Source organism: Raphanus sativus, chromosome 6 (assembly GCF_000801105.2).
Source record: "Raphanus sativus cultivar WK10039 chromosome 6, ASM80110v3, whole genome shotgun sequence".
NCBI classification, from domain to species: Eukaryota; Viridiplantae; Streptophyta; class Magnoliopsida; order Brassicales; family Brassicaceae; genus Raphanus; species Raphanus sativus.
The window spans coordinates 18,327,083-18,347,473 of NC_079516.1; the positions used below are offsets into that span (position 1 = coordinate 18,327,083).

At 31.9% G+C, this 20,391-nt stretch overlaps 3 protein-coding genes and 1 long non-coding RNA gene across 4 annotated transcripts; all 4 read right to left on the minus strand.

Annotated features, from left to right (window-relative positions):
* Positions 1-1,663: 1,663 nt before the first annotated feature.
* On the minus strand, positions 1,664-2,913 carry LOC108809312 (ribonuclease 1). The gene is made up of 4 exons (XM_018581459.2): positions 2,647-2,913; positions 2,390-2,545; positions 2,089-2,287; positions 1,664-2,003 (listed from the first exon to the last, which is right to left on the minus strand). Exons 1-4 carry the CDS (start codon positions 2,755-2,757, stop codon positions 1,780-1,782), a joined length of 690 nt encoding a protein of 229 aa, XP_018436961.1. The 5' UTR covers positions 2,758-2,913; the 3' UTR covers positions 1,664-1,779.
* Positions 2,914-6,729: 3,816 nt separating this feature from the next.
* On the minus strand, positions 6,730-7,483 carry LOC108811011 (pentatricopeptide repeat-containing protein At2g02980, chloroplastic-like). Its single transcript, XM_018583074.2, has one exon. It carries the CDS (start codon positions 7,472-7,474, stop codon positions 6,857-6,859), a length of 618 nt encoding a protein of 205 aa, XP_018438576.1. The 5' UTR covers positions 7,475-7,483; the 3' UTR covers positions 6,730-6,856.
* A 302-nt stretch (positions 7,484-7,785) lies between these two features.
* LOC108807984 (ribonuclease 1-like) lies at positions 7,786-8,978 on the minus strand. The gene is made up of 3 exons (XM_056987040.1): positions 8,253-8,978; positions 7,869-8,176; positions 7,786-7,797 (listed from the first exon to the last, which is right to left on the minus strand). Exons 1-3 carry the CDS (start codon positions 8,428-8,430, stop codon positions 7,786-7,788), a joined length of 498 nt encoding a protein of 165 aa, XP_056843020.1. The 5' UTR covers positions 8,431-8,978.
* A 3,069-nt stretch (positions 8,979-12,047) lies between these two features.
* Positions 12,048-14,405, minus strand: LOC108809028 (uncharacterized). The gene is made up of 4 exons (XR_008935427.1): positions 13,419-14,405; positions 13,007-13,123; positions 12,818-12,909; positions 12,048-12,740 (listed from the first exon to the last, which is right to left on the minus strand). It is a non-coding gene; the product is annotated as an uncharacterized LOC108809028 (long non-coding RNA).
* Between the last annotated feature and the right edge of the window lie 5,986 nt (positions 14,406-20,391).

Genomic DNA, 20,391 nt, shown 5'->3' on the forward strand with positions numbered 1-20,391 from the left:
CGAATAAACTTGTTAGGTCGGCTTTAAAACCACTGTACAAAAGCTATACAGTTACATCTTTTTTACATACAAAAATGTACATTGTTGTTTCTGTGGATTGGCGTCACCAAAAATCCCCACAAGAACATTTACCATCTTCAAAAATGATGAAACGTCTGAACATCTCTAAGAACAACAATATACGTTCTCTGTCGGTATCAACAACAATATACGTTCTTTGAGGTTGAGAATGGGCCAGGCCCATATTGGTACGTTATAACAACAAGCCTTGCAAAGAAGATTACCTGAGTTGTTGTTGTTGTTGTTATTGAATTGTTGTGCAAGTAGCTGCTGCTGATGTTGAGGCAACTACATTAATTTTGAACTTTGCTGCTGTTGAAGGGGCATCAAGCATACCCGTCATCACTTGAGGAGAATGTGGTATCAACGTTAGCACCCGATGGGGAGATGCCAGCTGATCTTCCCATAATTTGTGTTCCAGAAACCTAAAAACACTCAAAAGACATGAACCTCTGTAGGCTAGGACTCTAACAGAATCCATTGATGACAGAAAAAAAAAAACAGAATCCATTAAAACAAAACAAAAAGGGACCATCTTGCAGCATTCTCAGCATTGAACTTCTTTGGAAGCACATCTACATTTATATTTAAATGTTTTTTCTAATGTTTAAGACTAATACAATTAATAAACATCGTTTGTTTTGGTTTACAATGAAAGAATGAATGAAATTAAAAAATTGGCAGCTATAGGTTTGTAGGAAGGGAAGGAGAGCGAGTTTATCAACCTATCACACAACCAGATCATGATGATTTCATTCCAGTTACATCACTTTAGGTTTCAAATAAAAACGTGATTTTTTAGAGCATTCTTGAAAACCCTAATCGTTAACTTGTTGGTAAAGTAAAAGGAAAAGAGAGATGAAATGGGAACCCAAAGAAGCAAACTCAAACGCCAACCGGATACTAACAATGAGGGAGATCTTATATAAAGGACCTCTCACCTCTCTTTCGAGAAGAAGAAGAAGAAATAAAACTTGGAAGCGTACAATCCAAACCAGAGGCAGATAGAGAGACAGAGAAGTGAAAAGAATATTAATGCATTGCAACGACGTCATTTATTACCCTTAATCCATCGTTTATCGCCGAGAAACTGAGATTATATTCAGAGATATCCATCTCCAGGACCTTAACGTGGATCACAAGGTGCGGCTCCTATGTCCTCCGGCTTCTCCGTCGAGACTTGTTGGAAGCGAGACGATTTATGAGACACGGTTTTACTGCCATCGTATGTCGACCGAACCCTAATCACCAGAGTTGAGTACCTTGAAGAAGGATTAGCGTTTTCAGGAGAAGCGTCAAGAAGTGAAGGAGCTAAAACGTTTTCCTCAGTACTTCACTTCTGGCTTAAGAGGAAGATAACACCAACGCATATATTGTTTGAGGAACACGGTATTCTATAAATCACAAATAAATAAATATGGAACTTAAATTTTTTTTTTTAACACCAAATATGGAACTTAATTATTTCATCAAAATCTTCAATACTTTTATCTGTGTTCGAGTTTCAATATTTCTAATCTAAATCATGCTTTGAGTATGTTTGATTTTACTTTTTACGTGCAGTGAATAAACCACAAATCAATAAATAAATGTAGAACATAACTAATTAAAATTCTTCCATAGAAATTTAGTACACCATACAATATATTTAAACGAAACCGATCTCCATGAACAAAAGATCGATTTGATTCAATAGATAAAGAAATTAGAAAACAGATATTAAAAAGAAGGGAACTCAATCTCGGTTCCACATTTTCCACGAGGGAAAATCGGACATTCGATTAAACCTGAAGCAGACCGGTCAACACATAGATAAACTTGGTACAGTTGGCTATTTCCTGACCCATCTCTGTTACACTCAATCCAAGGAGTGAAACCTGTTGACTCTTTGATAGAGTCTCTTATGCTCTCTAAACTGTACGAGTTTCCATCAGGATTAATCCCTATACGTAATAAACCAGTAATCAAATCATTAGATATCAAACCGGAATGAACCAATTCAAAAGAGAGAAGTATATAAAATTGTACCGGCTTTGGTTAAAGCTCCAAGAAGATTGGTTTGTTGTTTAAGTTTAAGAGAGGTTTGGAAATACTCATGTTGGTTGATAACCGATTCGGAGCAAGTACCGTGCTTCTCCCATTCGTGTTCCCAAAACGCCTCGCCTGAACCGCTCGGACAAGCTAGTGTAGGCCAGCTCCGCTTCATCGAGCTGATCAGATCAGATATCTGTACCAAACAAAACCAAAACAACCCTTTGTGTTTTAAGAACTTATATTTTGAGAATTTAAAACAGTTGTGTTTCGATAACAGAAAAATGCATGTAATTACCGTTGATGAATCGAACGGTTTAGAGGCGTCACAGTTAGATGGATAAGTTCCATCTTTGTAGTTAGGCCAAAGACCATGAATACCAAAATCAGCAGCTGGTTTGCCTGAAGTTGGATAACAACAACTCTTCTGTGTATCACAATATGATCCTGGCCACTTTAAAATCCATACATAAAAACAATATATTAGAATAATAATGTATTAAAAATGAGCATAAATAATAAGCATTAGTAGAGGATGATAAACGGTTTAGTTACTTGTTGGACAAAGTAGAAGAAATCAAAATCTTTAGAGGAAGAAGCAGCAAAGATCGAAGGTAGGACTAAGAGAAGACTGATCAAACAGACTGATGCGTGAAGAAGCTTCATCTTCAGATGAAAGAACAGATTGTTTTTTTTTAAGAAGATTGTAGTTGTGTAGCTTTGAAGTTATAGGATTGAGATGGTGATTGTGTTTATATATATAGGGAAACAAGATCAGAGAGATGTGAACAGAGATTTCCCTTTCACATTTCGTGTAATAGTTTAATGGCACATACATCAAACGAATCTGGGAGTTTTATGGTATATTCCTTTTTATATGAAGTGCATCTGTATACGTATATTTACGAGATTTTATTTTGAACTTTGAACAAAGACATAAGATTAGTGTTCGAAAGAAGGACGGGTCCCCGCCTGCACCCAGGTAGGGGGTTCGATCCACGCCGGAGGAAACTACCTTGCAACGCTCTTGTCACCCACACGGATATGGGCCATGCTTTCGGCCCATTTGAAAAACTGGGAGGGGCGTCTATCCGTGGGCATTCCTTCCCCTTGGGGATTAGTCTGGGCCTTCTGGGCCTGGGATACCCCCAGGTTAAACAAAAAAAAAAAAAAAAAAAAAGAAGGACATGAGCTTGCGTGTGGACATGATGTGTGGTTTTTAAATTTGAAGTCGTATCGTTCCCACTTGTTGGTTAGATGGAACGTTCAATTTGTATCCTCGTAACTGTCCAATCATCTTTTTAAAACCCAATTATTTACATTTATATCTTATCTAATCTAATAATTTAGTATTTTGAACATGATGTTATGCTTCTGTATAAAAAAAAAATTATAAGAAGAGTTACATGCGATGATAATAGAGAGGAAAAAAACAAGGAAGGAAACATTTATGGGTTGAATCAAGTTTTTGATAAATGTATTCTTATGATTTTAATATTGTCAACGCATTATTATTTGGTAGATGTTATTTTTTTTTTGTTTTTTTTTTTGAAAAAGGGCTTGGTGTTATTTTGTTTGGTAAAAGCATCCAATTTATCAAATAAATTGTCATTTTCATCATATGAACAAGCAAACTCTATATTGTCATTCAATGTGTTAAACTTTGGTATATCTATCCACCTACAAAACTGTTAATTGACTTAGAAAAAAGAACATTCAACAAGAATCGTACGCTTGATTTCATGTTAATTAACGGTTATGAACATGAATTATTAAGTACTTAAAATGAGAAAATCGCTATGTACTTACCTAAAATTTTAAACTGATTTAGCATAGTTTTCTATAGAGAAAAAGAAAGAATTAAAAGTTACAAAAAAAAAAGAAAGAATTAAGTTTGAAAGAAAAGAAAAATAATACAAATTCGCTTCAGACACGGTATACTATAGGCCCCGGGTTGTTACCGACATTTATCTAGCTCCTCCTATGTAACAAGCGTTTTAAAAGTAGACGATTAAACTGTACGGTTCCTTGTTATCATTGATGTGATGTGTTAAGTCGATGACTCTAATAAGTCAACGAATTGTTTTATCTTTCAATACTTCTACAAAAAATGAAAATGATAGCATCTATTCACACACACACAAGAAGACGACAAGATATTTTATTGGAGTCTAAAAGAAAGATGATGATTGATAACAATTAACAACCACAGAGGTTGAAGAAGGCTTTTTTGATACAATTCGGAACCCTCTTACCAGTGGCAAAGCCACCTTTATGGAAGGGGATCCTTTGATTCCTATGAATTCTTATATATGTATATATAAAATCTTACTTGCATTTCGAAAACAAATATGGCAAAATACTAAAAAAATAGCTTATGTAAATCTATAACACAAAGTTGAAATGAAATTGAACCCACTGAAAAAAGAAAAATGTGGCCGTCTCCTCTACTGTCACTTTGTATAAAGACACGCTTGACATAACTAAAGAGAAGACAAATAGAGAGGCACAAGAAATGAATGAACATAAGTTTCCACATTCGACGCATGAGATCAACATGAGTGATGCATGGAGGGTTGATGCAGCGCAAGCTACGATAACACAATGAATCCTATTTAGTCTGAGAATACCTAGGATCAAAGTCTTCTTGATTCGTTGAGAACTCTCGAGTTCTAGCCGTAACAAGGAAATAAAAGGGTTTCAAACCTCTCTTTATAAAATATCAATATCAATAATCTGAATACAACCATAAGCCTAGACGGCTATATATAATAAAACCGTAAAACCCTAAAACATTAAAGATAATTATCTAAATAATTAATAAAATTAATAATAAGACATTTAGAATATTTCCAAATATCTATCTACATCATTCTCTCCGGGTTGGAGAAGATTCGTCCTCGAATCTTGTTCATTGCCTTTATCTCGTTTCTCTTCTTTTTCTTCTTTTTCCATTGATAATATTTTCCAAATAAGAAAATAATATTTTGTTCCACCTTCAGCAAGATAATCAACATGGAAGTTAATGATTCCATCTCCTCGCTACGATTGAAAGCTCGTATTAGATCACCTTTAACAAAAGCCCAGTTGGCTCCACAACTTCCAAAACGTGAGTTGCCCTGCTTCAAATTGCTGCCGTCCACGAGAATGAAAATATTCTGACGAGTAACTTCTTCGCTCAACTTGTCAACCTCTTGACCACGCAATTCCTTGTCGTCGTATTGAATCCAACCGTCATCATCATAAAGATCGAAGATTGGACTTCCAATAATTGTTTTGTAAACAATTATTTCACTATCCACGAACAAATTCGTCATGATTCCAGATCGAGTTTTGATTAAGAAACCAAAACACCAGCTCTGATACCAAACTGATGCAGCGCAAGCTACGATAACACAATGAATCCTATTTAGTCTGAGAATACCTAGGATCAAAGTCTTCTTAAATTCGTTGAGATCACCAATGATCTACCGAAAACAAGGAACAACAAAGAGAAAACTCTTAACTTTTATTAATCAAATCAAAACTGAATACAACCATAAACCAAGACGGCTATATATATAAAACCATAAAACCCTAAAATATTAAAGATAATTATCTAAAATAATTAATAAAAACAATAATAAGATATTTGGAATATTTCCAAATATCTATCTACATCAGTCACAACTTTTTAAACTATTGATTAATATAAATTTAGGGTTTTGGTTTTAAGAACACAAATCTCTTGAATCCTTATTTCTGGGCATTCTCTAAGAATTCAACAGATTTAAGAAGGCTAAGATAGCGGGCATTCTCAGAATTCAACGATATCTTTTGCACTATCAGTTACTACGGATACTTCCGCTCCGTCAGTTGGTATCAGAGCCGCGTTTCTTTGGTTTCTCAATCGAAGAACGATTCTGGATGTCATGGTGAGTATTAGCATCTATCCTATCCGGGGCGAAAGTCCTTTTGTTGAGAGAGAAGAGAACCATGAGATCTATCGAGAGATTTATGGTGATCCGATCTACGACGTGTATGAAGATGATGTTCAAGTTATTGAGTTTGTCTTCAAAGAGGGATCTTTTGAAAATCAGAGCCGTGCAAAAATAGGGCGAAATTGTGTTGATGAAGATTTCGTGCATGATCTACTGCGTGCAAAGTTTGTGCAAAAACGGATTTGTGAATATTCATGTTATAAACAGATCCGTGCAAAAGTCATGCAAAACATGCTATTGAAGATTCGAGGAAGAGTTTTTCTTGGAAAACAAGATGGATTCAAAGACTACGAACAAGATTCGAGGACGAATCTTCTCCAACCCGGAGAGAATGATGTAGATAGATATTTGGAAATATTCCAAATATCTTATTATTGTTTTTATTAATTATTTTAGATAATTATCTTTAATATTTTAGGGTTTTATGGTTTTATATATATAACCGTCTTGGCTTAATCTTGTATTCAGTTTATGATTTGATTAATAAAATTGAGAGTTCTCTCTTTGTTGTTCCTTGTTTTCGATAGATCATTGGTGATCTCAACGAATTTAAGAAGACATTGATCCTAGGTATTCTCAGACTAAATAGGATTCATTGTGTTATCGTAGCTTGCGCTACATCAAGGGTCAAGATCTCTCATACGTCTGCGGTCTTCGTTGTTTGTGTTAACTAAACACTAGATCGAATAAACATGTTAGGTCGGCTTTAAAACCACTGTATAAAAACTACACAGTTACATAATTTTTACATACAAAAAACTACATTGTTGTTTCTGCGGATGAAATCACCAAAAATCACCACAAGAACATTTACCATCTTCAAAATGATGAAACCTCTGAACATCTCTAAGAACAACTCTCCTACCAAACACAACAGATATTAGCTTAGCTGCATTGTGGCAATCTCTACACACCCTCAGATTCTTCACAACCCTAATCGTCGTCCCTGGAGGAGTATTCAACACTCCAAACGCAATCGCAAGCTTTTCGCTGTGATACCTAACCGTAACCTCCTTCTCATGATCATCCATATCCGCATGAACCACCACTGATGTATCAGGAACATACCCTGCAAGCTTCAGCTCTTTCAACATTTCATCTAACGCTCTGTGAAGCTTTGTGTGTGTATTAGACCTCACACCATCCCCTGAGAAAAACTCATGAACCACGTTCTTTACCTCTATCGAGCTGCACCCGGGGACTTTCACCGCTCTTCTATCCTTCATCACCTTTCTTAAAGAATCTACATCTTCCCATTTCTTGTTTCTAGCATATAGGTTTGATAAGATCACGTAATCACCACCGTGTGAGTCATCTAGCTCAAAGATCCTCTCGCTAACCTTCTCAGCTAGCTCCAAATCGTTATGGCTGCTACAAGAAGACAAGAGAATCCTCCATAACATTGGTGTTGGACTAATAGGGAGTGTATCAATGAATCAATACGCATCATCTAAATGTCCAGCTCTACCGAGAAGATCCACCATAGAACCATCCATAATGCTTAATACTCGGAACAATCATGAACTCATATGATACACTCTCTGGTTTATTTTAGCTCAAAACGTTTTAGCTCTGAGAGGAAGACAATGCCAGCATAGATTGCTTGAGAGTCACGGTATTCTGATGCGATTGTATATTAAATTAACTTTTGTTTGGGTTCGAATTTCATTTTTTCAATCTAAATCATGCGTTTAGTATTTCTAAATTACCAATATCAATAGATAAACTGCAAATTAGTCAGTAAATAATAAATGTAGAACAAAATGAAAATTAATTACTTGCATTAAAAAAATTTACACCATAAATTATATTTAAACGAAACCCATCTCCATGAACAAAAGATCGATTTGATTCAACAGATAAAGAGATTAGAAGACAGATATTAAAAGAAGGGAACTCAATCTCGTTTCCACATTTTCCACGAGGGAAAACCGGACATTCAATTAAACCGGAAGCAGACCGGTCAACACATAGATAGACTTGGTACAATTGGCTATTTCCTGACCCATCTCTGTTACACTCAATCCAAGGAGTGAAACCCGTTGACTCTTTGATAGAGTCTCTTATGCTCTCTAAACTGTACGAGTTTCCATCCGGGTTAATCCCTATACGTAATAAAACCAGTAATCAAATCGTACCGGGATGAAACGATCCAAAAGATAGAAGTAGATAAAATCGTACCGGCTTTGGTTAGAGCTCCGAGAAGATTGGTTTGTTGTTTAAGTTTAAGTGAGGTTTGAAAATATTCATGTTGGTTGATAACCGATTCGGAACAAGTACCATGCTTCTCCCATTGGTGTTCCCAAAACACCTCGCCTGAACCGCTTGGACAAGCTAGTGTAGGCCAGCTCCGCTTCATCACTCCATTATCTTCTTCTTCGCCTCTTCTCGGATTTTAGGGTTTAGTTTTCTTCGATATCTGACTCCAATGGAGTTCTGAAAGATTGATATGCTCAAATCGAAGTGAAGAATCTCTGTAGTGCATAAATCACGTCTTTTAACATTCCTTACATCTCAATCAGAACGTTTCCGACTTATAGATTTCATCAACCACGATCTAGCCTTCAGTGCAAGTTTCTCTTCTGCAGGTCAGTTTATCTGCGAGTCTGCGACTATAAAAGTAGCCTTCTTCTCTTGAAAGCCATTCTCACAATCTATGTACGAAACTAAGTCAAAAAACTTATTTTTAAGCTAATTCCTCTGTTCTTATTTCTGATTAGAAGTATGGTCGATGTTCCTCCACAGTTGAGGTTAGGTTGGTCCGATTCTGGCAAGCTAGGAATGTCAAACGCGGTGGGGAGCTCATGTGGGATGGTACACTCTTGCTGGATGCAAAGGTGAATATGTTCTTAAACGCCCGTAACAATAATGTTATATTACAAGAAAGCTACTTGCTTTGGTTTTGTAATAAGATATAGGAAGATGAGTGATTGATTGTGTAATGTGTGCTATTGCTTTGCTTATAGAGACAAAGAGGAGAAAGTGGATTGAAGAAGGTAGGCCATAAACAACTACTGACGACAAGCCTTTTCTCCTCGATACTTCGGTTATCTCATGGTTGGCATGAATAGAGCGATAGAATCTACCAGAAGCTGAGTTTCTCAATTAATGGTGATTTCCATATCATGTGTACTTTGCAAACAAACATAATTTGAAGTTTTAAGAGTTTTGGTTTTGCGATGGGTTTGTCTAGCAGGTTGTGCAGTGATAGGGTTCTTCAGGGTTTCCTTTTTGTTCTGTCATTTTTTGGGTATTGAAATGTAGAGGTCTGTTTGAAGGTTGGAACATCTGGAGGAATGGAGTAAAATTATAGGTAACCAACTCACATACTCCAGCTTGCAGCTAATTTCAGAATAAGAGTGATACGTCTTGAATAACTTTGTTTTGCCGCAGGATGGACAGACGGAGATTATTTTTTATAGAAATAATTCTGTATCAATTGGAATAAAAAAAAGAAAGACCTTTATAAAGATCCCTTGACCTAGATGATTATGTATATTGTGGGTATGACAAGGTAAACTTGAGATGCCGTAGACAAGAGAGAGAGACAAGAGGTTCATCATGAGTTTGAGATTCGTCTCTTTTCATTTCATTTATTTGATTAAATATTTGATTAAATATAAAATTTTGGCCTTTTGGGTGGTAGTTTGCTTTCGAGTTTGTCATTTAGTTTGGTTTCCTTTTAACTTTTCACTAGATCATGAAACCCGTACACATGCGCGGATTTATCTTTTGATTCACATATTTTATATACATGTTGTATATTATTTAAGATTTATAATATAAAAAAGTTAGAATGATCCGGAATTAAAAAAATCGACCCGGACAAAAAAATCAAATACATATTTAGATCCAAATATTGAGAATTCGAAGAACTCATACCTGAAATGAACAGATTTATACCCGATCCAGTGAGCTAAATTTCAAACATAATACCTTTTGTTATATTTTTAATTCATTTTTTTAGGTTGGTGAAATTTACTATTTATTCGGAAGATTTTTGGCTAACTTAATAGTATATATTCATAGGTTTCTTTTTTTCTGAACAGGAAAAAAAAGATTTGGGTCTTGATTAAATTTATCTTATATAACAAATTGTTGCTATAAATAATTTTTATATAAACTAATTTGTAACAGTAATATCATTTTTGTTACAAATTAGTATATCATGGTTTATAGGTTCAAAGTATAGAGTTAGTCGTCTTCATAGTATTGCTAATATTGATAGATGCAAGTTAATGAATACAGATAATATATTGTATTATTAGTAATTTGTCGTATAATATTATATGTTAGTAAATGTATTATTAATAATCTATCTTATAATATAATATGCTAGTGGATGTATCTAACTTATAGTAAAATATATGCAATATAAGGAAACATGCGTAGTGGATATAATAATAAGGTAAGAAGTGAAAAACTATGGTAATGGTTGATATTAATTATTTATAAAAAGACATGTCTAATAATAAGTAGATTAATATAGCATTAATTATATAAGGTCCAACTTTAAAATCCACTTAGAAGAAGTTGTAATGTTTCTGTTTTAATAAGATAGATTTGTAATGGAACCTCGGCTGAGGTGCCCGCCACCCAGCTTCGAAACCCGGCCACAGCGATTTAACATCCTTACTGCTGGGGCGCTGGACCCCTTCGGGGGATATTTGGGAAAGTGGCTGCCCAGACACCAGAGATATCAAAAAAAGATAGATTTGTAATGGCTTCTCATAAATTTGTTTGGAGGACAATTGTTTTGGTCAATTTTGACATGGCTTATTCTCTATCATAAAATAGTTTGGTTTAGTCTGGAAAATAAAACTTTTATATTATCGGTTAAAGTAAAATCATGTAAACCAATTTTCTACATAACAATCTAGCTAGATAAATTTCTTCCGGTCATTAATTTGTAGCTCATTAACGATCACTTGACTAGATTTAGTATATGTAACAAAAATATCAAACAAAAGAAACAAAGAAAGGCAAAGAAATTTATTAACTCTTTAGTTAACAATTCAACGTAATAAAGAGTTAAATATCAGAAGTTTTATCAGAAGGTAGCTCTAGAAGCTAAATATCAGAAGTTTTATCAGCCTTTTGTATACCAAGGAATGAAAATGATCTTCAATTCTGTAATCTCATGAGATCTTAACTGATAAGAGTTTGCATGTTAAGTCTTCTCTCTGTTGCTTCATACTTATAGATCAGTAGTGCTGTGTGTTTCTTTCTTCTGTATCCTACATACTTATAAATTATATTGATGGTATGCTGAGGTTGGATGTTCAGAAACAGGATGGATAATGAGTAAGCAAGCTGCTGGGGAAGAGTTTCAAAGATCAATAGAGTAGAAATTAATACACAGATAATAAAGGATAGTTTGCAAGGTTGGGTAAAAATGGTGAAGATACTTATAAAATATTATTTGAAATGAAAGGTGACAACTTGAGAAAAATGTCAAGAAGTTGTAGGGATTTGTTAAAAACAGGGAAGCCCTAAGCTAAGCAAATCTAAATAAGAAATTCTTCAGATGCTAGATGACGATGGAGAGATAGAAAGAAACGATGGAGCCTGTAGGCGGTGTGATAGTAGTAGAGAGAAATAGAAAATAATATCGCACTAGAGATTTGATGGTGCAAAACCAAAGTTAAAAATAGATATAGATAATTATGAGCTCTAATTGTTACAAGTGTAAAAGAAAATGAGAAACTAATCAATAACAAACTCTTATAAATAATGGAAAGTGGCAGAAGGTAGACCATATGTTAATGATGCTTTGACTTCTTAGAGATAGAAATAAGAAACCACATATATGAGAGTACAACAATGTAGCTAGCATAAACCGGAGAAGATAGACGTTATAAAAAAAAGTGGAACTAGGGGAATGTTGTTTACCTACGCCATATTGATTCCAAATTCTGTACAGATCAAGTAAAGTTCACTAATATTTCTATCTGTTGTTTCCTGCATGTAGTTTGAACAAAACCAGTTAATAATGAAATACCGTTTTCAGTTTAAAAAGTGGCAGGGAGGTTGAAGTATGACTTTCATTAGGAGAAAACTATCACATTTTAATTAAAACATACATAGACGAAGCTAACAAAAGGTCACACTAACAAAAGATTGTTTTGGCTTAGATGATATAAGTTTTTACTTAACATATTTCTCCGGCATGATCATTGCATAATTATATGTACATGAAGGACATCATTAATCCTACTATATTAGATTGTTCCTATCGCGAAGGTTACTATCATTTTATTAAGTCCAAAAATATTTATTAAAAATAACAACATAATTTTTGAATTCTATTTTTTTGTTTGTTTATAATATCATTTTCACTCTATAATTTAAAAAAATGCTTCATAAAATTAATTTAAATTCATATAAAATAGTTTTTCTATAATTTTCCGCCCGTAGGGCGGACCGACCCTAGTTCTAGATAAAATACAGATTAGTTAGGAGATAACTTTAGAATCTTTGTTTTGGTAGCCTATATATTTAGGCAACCATCATTTGTAAAGAATCACGTTTTATTTCATATTAATCAAAGAATGCTTTTTGCATTCTTCATTCCATTGTATTCGGCTAAAACCTGAACTAGAACACCCATTCGTTCTCTTTTATGTCTTGTATCTTTAACGGGGGTTGAGAGATTCTGGGGAAGTATGCCTAAATTACCAATATAAAAAAGTTACTAACTGATATTAAGCACTTAAGGAACATCAGCATACAGAGAAACAAGTTACCTCTGCACATGCTTTGGGAAGAACCAGTCGACAGATACAACCAACATCTCTTGCACTAAGAAATTTCTCAAACAGTGCTATAATTTTGGAATCTGAGCTTGGAGGATAAACAGTTACGGACTTCTTAGTATAGAGCGATATTTCAAAAACATAGAAAAGGAAACTAGAAAGACAATGTTGTTAACATACAAATGAGATACTATACTTGTTGCAGCTCCTGATCAGTAATCCTAGGCCAATAACGTGGAAGCATTTAGGTCTTGCCAGCGACCTTCTGGAGGAGGACGAGCGACATGAATCTGTGACCTTTTAGTATGATTCAACTATTAGAATGAACCGGAGATATTGAAAGCAGAGGAGACGGATGGATCTCGGATCCACCACAGAATGATAATTAGGTTTTAGAATCTAGAGTTTCGACAAGAGGTTCTTGAAGGATTACTTAAGGGATTTACTCATATATGCATATCCGAGATATGATGTTACTACAGGCATTGAACAACAATAAAAAAAAGCAGAGATCAAATAAATCATGTTGAGTCTACTCACAAATCCCAATGAAGATACAAAAGTGAAAACACAATCAAAGGAGTCTACTCACTTCGAGACCTTGTTATGTTCGAAGTGATCTCATTTGCATTCTTCCTCTTCTCCTCCCTCGTGGCTCAAGGGCTGAAGCTAACCATCAACTTGTTGAGCAGCAAAGAAACGTACGAGGTTTGTAAAGCAAATATCAACAGTGATCTTCTTCGTCTCGGTGTGGTTGGTGCAGAAGGTGGGTGGTCCATCTTGGACTGTGTGTTCCTTCTGTTGTCAATGGTTGAAGTTATTCAGCTCCGTCTCGGGCTGCTCTCTTGTGGTACCTCATTGGCGATTCATACCGTGTTGGCGCTTATGGTCTTGGTCTCTTCTACTCTTTAGTGTTTATATTTTCACTATGTTTTACTCTTTCAGGAAGTGATTGATTATCTTTTTACATATATTAAGAAACCGGATAGTTGTAATTTTGTAAAGTAACATATAGTTGTTAAATTAGTGATACAAGTATACGCATGTATCTTGGTCTCTACATAAAGAAAGAAAATAGTGTTTAATAAACCTAAGCAAGTAAGGAGTATGTATGTTTTGGTTAAATAGACTACCGAGAATGTGAATTAAATTACAACCCATTAAATTATCCCCTAGAGACTGTACTTAATTGAGAATTGAATTTGTCCTTAGAGAGCATGAATATTCAGAATAACCAGCACGAATTAGATTACAGATCAACTCCAAAATCCTTTTAACTCTAATCTCTTTCAGCCATGACCAAACTTCAAAACATTCATATGCACCCACAAACACGGCAATGGTCAGTGTCACTTCCCAGTAATCAGTAGTCTTGTGTTGAATGCTGATGTAGGTCCAGTGATAAATTTCACGATACATAATTGCCCTTGCCCCTTCAATGCTCTACCAACCATTCCATCCAATTAGTAGTCTTGAAAATGAGATGACATAATTTCCCTTGCCCCTTCGATGCTCGATACGTTGAATGTTGATGTAGGTCCAGTGACAAATTTCATGCTATATAAAAAAAACTAATTTTAATTAGTATTAAAAGCAAATCCATACATATTTGCCTATTATGTATAAAGTAGACAATATCATACTAATCAAATGGTAGAATGTTGGCATAAAATTTTACATTTTCAACAATTAGTAAAGAATACCAAAATATCTTTTGAGATATGAATAGTATCCTTCGAATAAAGAATGAAAGATATGTAAAAGAGATTAAATCAAAAAATCATAGAACATGTGATGTTACGAGAAAACATTCTCAAAGAAACACACAAAGTTAGTGTGGTTTTTAGTTTGAAAGAGAAAATGTGAAATATCAAGCAAAATCTTATATCGGAAATTTTAACAAAAAAATATCTAATATATAAAGATAAATTTAACTCTAATTTGTAGTCTTTTGGAAAAATCAATCAAGAACATACTTATTAGGTCAAAAGTAAACCATATCATATTAGTAGGATAATAGAGAGCTGTAGAAAAGATTTCAGTTTCACAATGTCAACAGTTGTCACGACAAGACTGGTATTAACATTTTTAATCCACGTTACAGGTATGATTTAGTAAGGCAATAAGATTACATGTCATGATGATGGATCGGAATCATAATTATTGTCTATATTTGGCAAATCCAAAGTGCTCCTGATTTCTTTTGATTTTAAAATACATTACCAAAAAAGAAGATAGTTATCAAATCATGTATGACTTTCGTGCATAATGAAGTTACTAGATGATTAGTAGGGTATACTTATAGTATGGTACTAGATGATAAACCGCGCCCTGCGTGGGATGAGTTTTCTCAAACATGTTGTATTTAAATATTATAAATAACACATATTTTATTATCAATAACCATTTTTACATTTGATTAGAGATGGACATTCGGGTACCATTTACTTCGGTTTTGTTCTGTTCGGTTGAAATCTTTGTCGATTCGGTTTGGATTTGGTTCGGATAACCCATTAAAATCATTTAAAAAATATTAAAGTTCATACATACTTTAAATGTTTCAAAATATAAAAATAAAATAATATATAACATATAAATATCGATAATGTATGCCAAATACATAATATTAACATAAAATTGGTTTAGCTTAAATATTTGAATAGGAAATCAATAGATATTTTAAATACTTTTGATGTCTTGAGTACCGTTTAGCTATTTTAAAATATGTATTTTTAACTAATTTTATATATTTCTAAGAATTTTGGACAACTTAAAAATATCTTATAAATTTTGTATATTCTTCTAGATATTAAATTTAAAAATAAATAATATGTTTAAGTATATAAATATGCTTCGAATATACACGATATCCGAAATTTTTTGGTTCGAATCGAATTTGGTTTGATTCTCCAGATACCAAAATTTTAATCTAACCAATTTTAGTTAAAGTTAAGTACTAATTCTTTGGATTGCATTTGGTTCAGTATTTTGGATTCAGATTTTTTGCCCAATCCTATATTTTTATTGTAACAAAAATTTAATCTAAAGTGATGATGGTTTGCATTGATTTTGCGTATGCAACAATTTTTAAACCAAACACATTATACTATGTATGTAGCCCATTTGGTTAAATATTAAAAAATGTTCTACGCTCATTTAAGAAAACCAGTGTGCTGAAATAAAAACGTTGCAATTTCAGATTATCAAAATCGGCACTTTAAAGTTCAAATTACCCTCAATCGGTGTTGTGACGAAGAAACATGGATTGGAATTAGGAAAAAAGTATTTTTCTGCAATCCATATTCTCGTTCCATATTCTCGCTAGATGATTTAATAGCTTCTAAATATATATTCAACGTATCCATCTCTTTTAAAATTTTTTAAAAATACTAATTAATAAATCACACATGCTAGAGTAATCAATTGTTTTTCAATTAATATATTTATAGGATTAGAGTAATCACATAAATCAAACAATACTTCTTGTTTATTACAATATTTTTATGGTAAATAAATCAAAATAATTATTATATTATTTTATATGGTATATAATTAAATTTCAATGAAATTGACATAGATATATAGTATATTTCAATATAAATATTTATTATCATATGATTTTATTAACATATGTATATTTTCTGTAACAATAAATTCAAACTATTAATTCCAAAATTTATCGAAATGTTCATTATATATATGTATATATAAACATAGTGTCTTCAGAATGCTATTATATAAACATAGTGTCTTCATAATGCTATTAAAAAATATATAAATATATATATAAACATAGTGTGCTCAGAATGCTATTAAGAAAAATAACAAAAGACATTAGTTTAGTATGATAGATATAGTCACATAGGGATAAAGTTTAGTGTCAACCCCAAAAATTCATAAAGTTTTGTGTCAAACGAATATTCGCGAAAATACAACCCCAAAAATTCATAAAGTTTAGTTTATATAATTTATTATTTTGGAAGGTATTATATGCAAGGGAAAAAATTTAGAAAACATTGACTATTATATTTGACTATATAGTTAACCTGATCGAATATTTATGGAGACAAAATTAATTAATATATGATTTTGGAAAGTATTATATGAAAGGGAATAAAATATAGGATATTATTTAATGATACTTTCACTCCATTCAATATTATTTTGAAGTGTCAACAGTTATGTTGATTCCTTAATTAAAAAGTCAATGTGCTTAATTTAAGTGATTGCATGAAATTTATGGACTTCTTTTTGAAAGTATTGTACAATCAGTTATAACTTATAAGCCAACTAACGTAAAACTTAAGTATATATATGTTTAGACAAATATATATATACAATATTATCTTGGCCAAAAACCCAACTAATGTTAATATTATATATGTTTAGACATATGTTTATACAATATATTGGCCTAACAAAAAAACATGAACTTAATTAGGCTGATTTGAAAAGACATTTTACTTAATTATTTGGTCTATATTAGTTTTATAGACATTGTTAACAAATATATATGAGTTATGATCATTATTCATTGTATCAGAATTTGATAATGAGATATGAAATGGTTGTTATCAAAACGGGTTATTCATTAACAAAATGTATAACGCAATTGAAATGTTAAGTATGTAAAATTTATCGGAAGGTTCATTATGGAAATAAAATGAAAACGATAATTATGGATGCTAATGAATATGGAAACGTAATTCATTCACGGTATACATAATAATGTTTATAATGTATTTTCAATCATACAGAAAAAACGCTAAAGTAAAGAAGACACAACATTTTATATTCATTAATAATTTTTGAAAAAATTATTAAACCTTTTCTTTTCTTTTCTTTATTTAAAATCATTTTTCAGAACCTTTTATTCATTATAAAGAAATTTTGTATTACTAAAATACCATATAAAGTGTTGCCAGGTGAGAACGGGTAACTAATAGTTCCTTTACCTATAAAGTTTCATCAACCTATATTTGTGATTTTATTTTCTTTATTACCGAATGAAAACCGCAGTTCAATGAATATTTAATAAAATTTGGTCTTAACTATATATTGTACGAAAATGTTAACTATGGAAACTATATCGGTATGTTATATATGGAAAAAAAATTACGATCATGATTGATTGAAATAATAATGATTGATTGAAATAATAAGTAAGGGATTGATTATGTGTATACTCTTAATAATACTAAACTTTGGACTGATTTATTAATGGCATATACATGTAATTTTTCTATTAATGTAAGGGTTTTTTCAAGATGGTTGTGAGAGTAAATGTGAACATGCCACCTAGGAAATTGCATTGTGTAAATAGCACACGAAGTGAAGGTTATTTTTTTTAGTGCTTCTAAAATAATATATAGAGGATGTGACAAAGAGTTTTTATAATTATGGTAACTACAAACTAAGAATATGCGTCAAATATCAATCAAGAATCCGAGATTGGTGATACCGAATGTGACAATAATGTATTATGTTACGGAGGCCATATATTAGTTAATGTGGATTAGTAATCACGCATCAATATCATTACACAAAAAAGGCAACAAAATAATACGCCTTCCTATAATTGGAATAAAGGAATCAAATTTTAACATAATTAAAAAAATATAATACATTGACCCTGAGTTTATGTGTATTGCCGTAATTGATAAAGTTTCAATAAATTATGATAACCAAAAATACTCTGAATATGGAAGACTGGTCCGATTTAATCGTAGAGTAATCAATATTTAGAATCGTTTAAATAATCAATAATGGCATTTTTGGAATAGGATTATGGTTGTATCATAAAAATAAAAAAAATAAAAAAATTACGATAAACATTAAGTATAAAAATAAATATATAAATATATGTTTTCACGAAACGATGAATAAATATAAATAAAGTATAAAATATGACAACTACCACTATTATAAGTATGAGCATTATATTAACAATATATATATGTTCTTGGAACAAAAATATATATATGTTCTTTTGTTGCAACAAAAATATATATATTTTTTTTATGTTAGTATGAGTATTATAACTTCAGTTGAGAAAGAATACATCACCAAAATATCACCAAAATATAAAAGAAGTATACATAATGCTATTGTCTGTGTAAACATAAACTATAAAACAGGCGTATAAAAGTGTCATTTTAATCACCAAAATGGCCATGAGAAGTAAACGTAAAGCACATCACGTAAAGCAATACACGTATTATAACCACCGCATGATCATAAATAATCTAAAATATTAATACTGAAGTACATTTATCTATGTCTCCTTAGTTTTCCACAAATATTACCACTTCATGCCACTACCATCAAAACACACAGTAGTTTAATCATTTAGTTTTAACAAAAAAAAGTGGCATTTACTGTTAATTACCCATTATTATTTTGTTTGGAATTTCTTTTTGACTCACATGGTCCAGACTTCTAAACCAATCGATGGAAATATCTACACTACTAAACCAATCAATGAAAATATCTAAATTAAACACCCAAAAGCAATTAGTGTAAATTATTATTCATATTAAAACATATCTACATAAGTATATTAACATATTCTATTGCTTATGGTGGAAATTATTTTCACAGTGAAGAAACATTTTAAATTGTTTTGCTTATGATGAACTTTTGGATTTGTTTTAGATGGTTTATATTTTGGTTTGTTCGTGACCAAAAAAAATTGGTTTGCAATATAAACCCAAAACGAATAAAAATTTGGTTTGCTAATAATATCTAACTAATTAAACTGTTCTCCTTCCACTCCACGAAGCATTCCTAAACCAGTCTTAAATTTACGAAATTTTTTAATTAACGTACATTAATGACATTTAAAGCGATTTTTAATTGATATGCACTCAAAGATTTTCCTAATTCTATGCCATCAGAATATAACTACTCAAAGATTTTCCTAATCTTACGCGAAAAGAATATAAACTATTAATTGATCAATAGCTCGAATCAAATAACTAACACAATACAAAAATCTTTTTAAAAAACTTGACCACCAATTTCTCCTTTTCTCTACTGAAATTTCTTTTCCCTAATAGATAATAAATAATAAATGTACATTTAATTACTTTTAAGTTTTTTTTGCCTTTGATTGTGTTTTTAAATTATAACTACCAAAAATAAAATATTGAACTTATTGACATTTAACCTAACGTGCGCCATTTTTCACCACCAGTATATATATTTTATCATCTTTCAAAATATTAGTAAATTGGGCCTCTTTTAAATTTTGCGCTCTCATAATATAATTTTCAAAAAACAAATTATTTTTGTACATTTCCATTACTTTTTAATTTTTTTAAAATCATGTAATTAAAAGTTTAAAATATTTAAGCTTACATACACAAGTTATAATAAATTTGAATTTAAAAAAACACACAATAATATTTTCATATTAAAAAAATAGATATTTATATAACATACTTTATAATCAGACACTCAACAAACCGAGCGAAATACACCAATATCAAAATTCAACAAATATGAAAGCCGCTAAATTTTTATTTACCATTTACTCTTTCCAAACATACACCCGCGCAGGCGCG

Coding starts and splice junctions, on each gene's coding strand:
- LOC108809312 (XM_018581459.2), bottom strand. CDS start 2,757: ATGAAGCTTCTTCACGCATCAGTCTGTTTGATCAGTCTTCTCTTAGTC. Junction 2,288..2,389: donor AACCGTTCGATTCATCAACG/GTAATTACATGC, acceptor TGTTTGGTACAG/ATATCTGATCTGATCAGCTC. Junction 2,004..2,088: donor TGGAGCTTTAACCAAAGCCG/GTACAATTTTAT, acceptor TATTACGTATAG/GGATTAATCCTGATGGAAAC.
- LOC108811011 (XM_018583074.2), bottom strand. CDS start 7,474: ATGTTATGGAGGATTCTCTTGTCTTCTTGTAGCAGCCATAACGATTTG.
- LOC108807984 (XM_056987040.1), bottom strand. CDS start 8,430: ATGAAGCGGAGCTGGCCTACACTAGCTTGTCCAAGCGGTTCAGGCGAG. Junction 8,177..8,252: donor CGGAGCTCTAACCAAAGCCG/GTACGATTTTAT, acceptor TATTACGTATAG/GGATTAACCCGGATGGAAAC.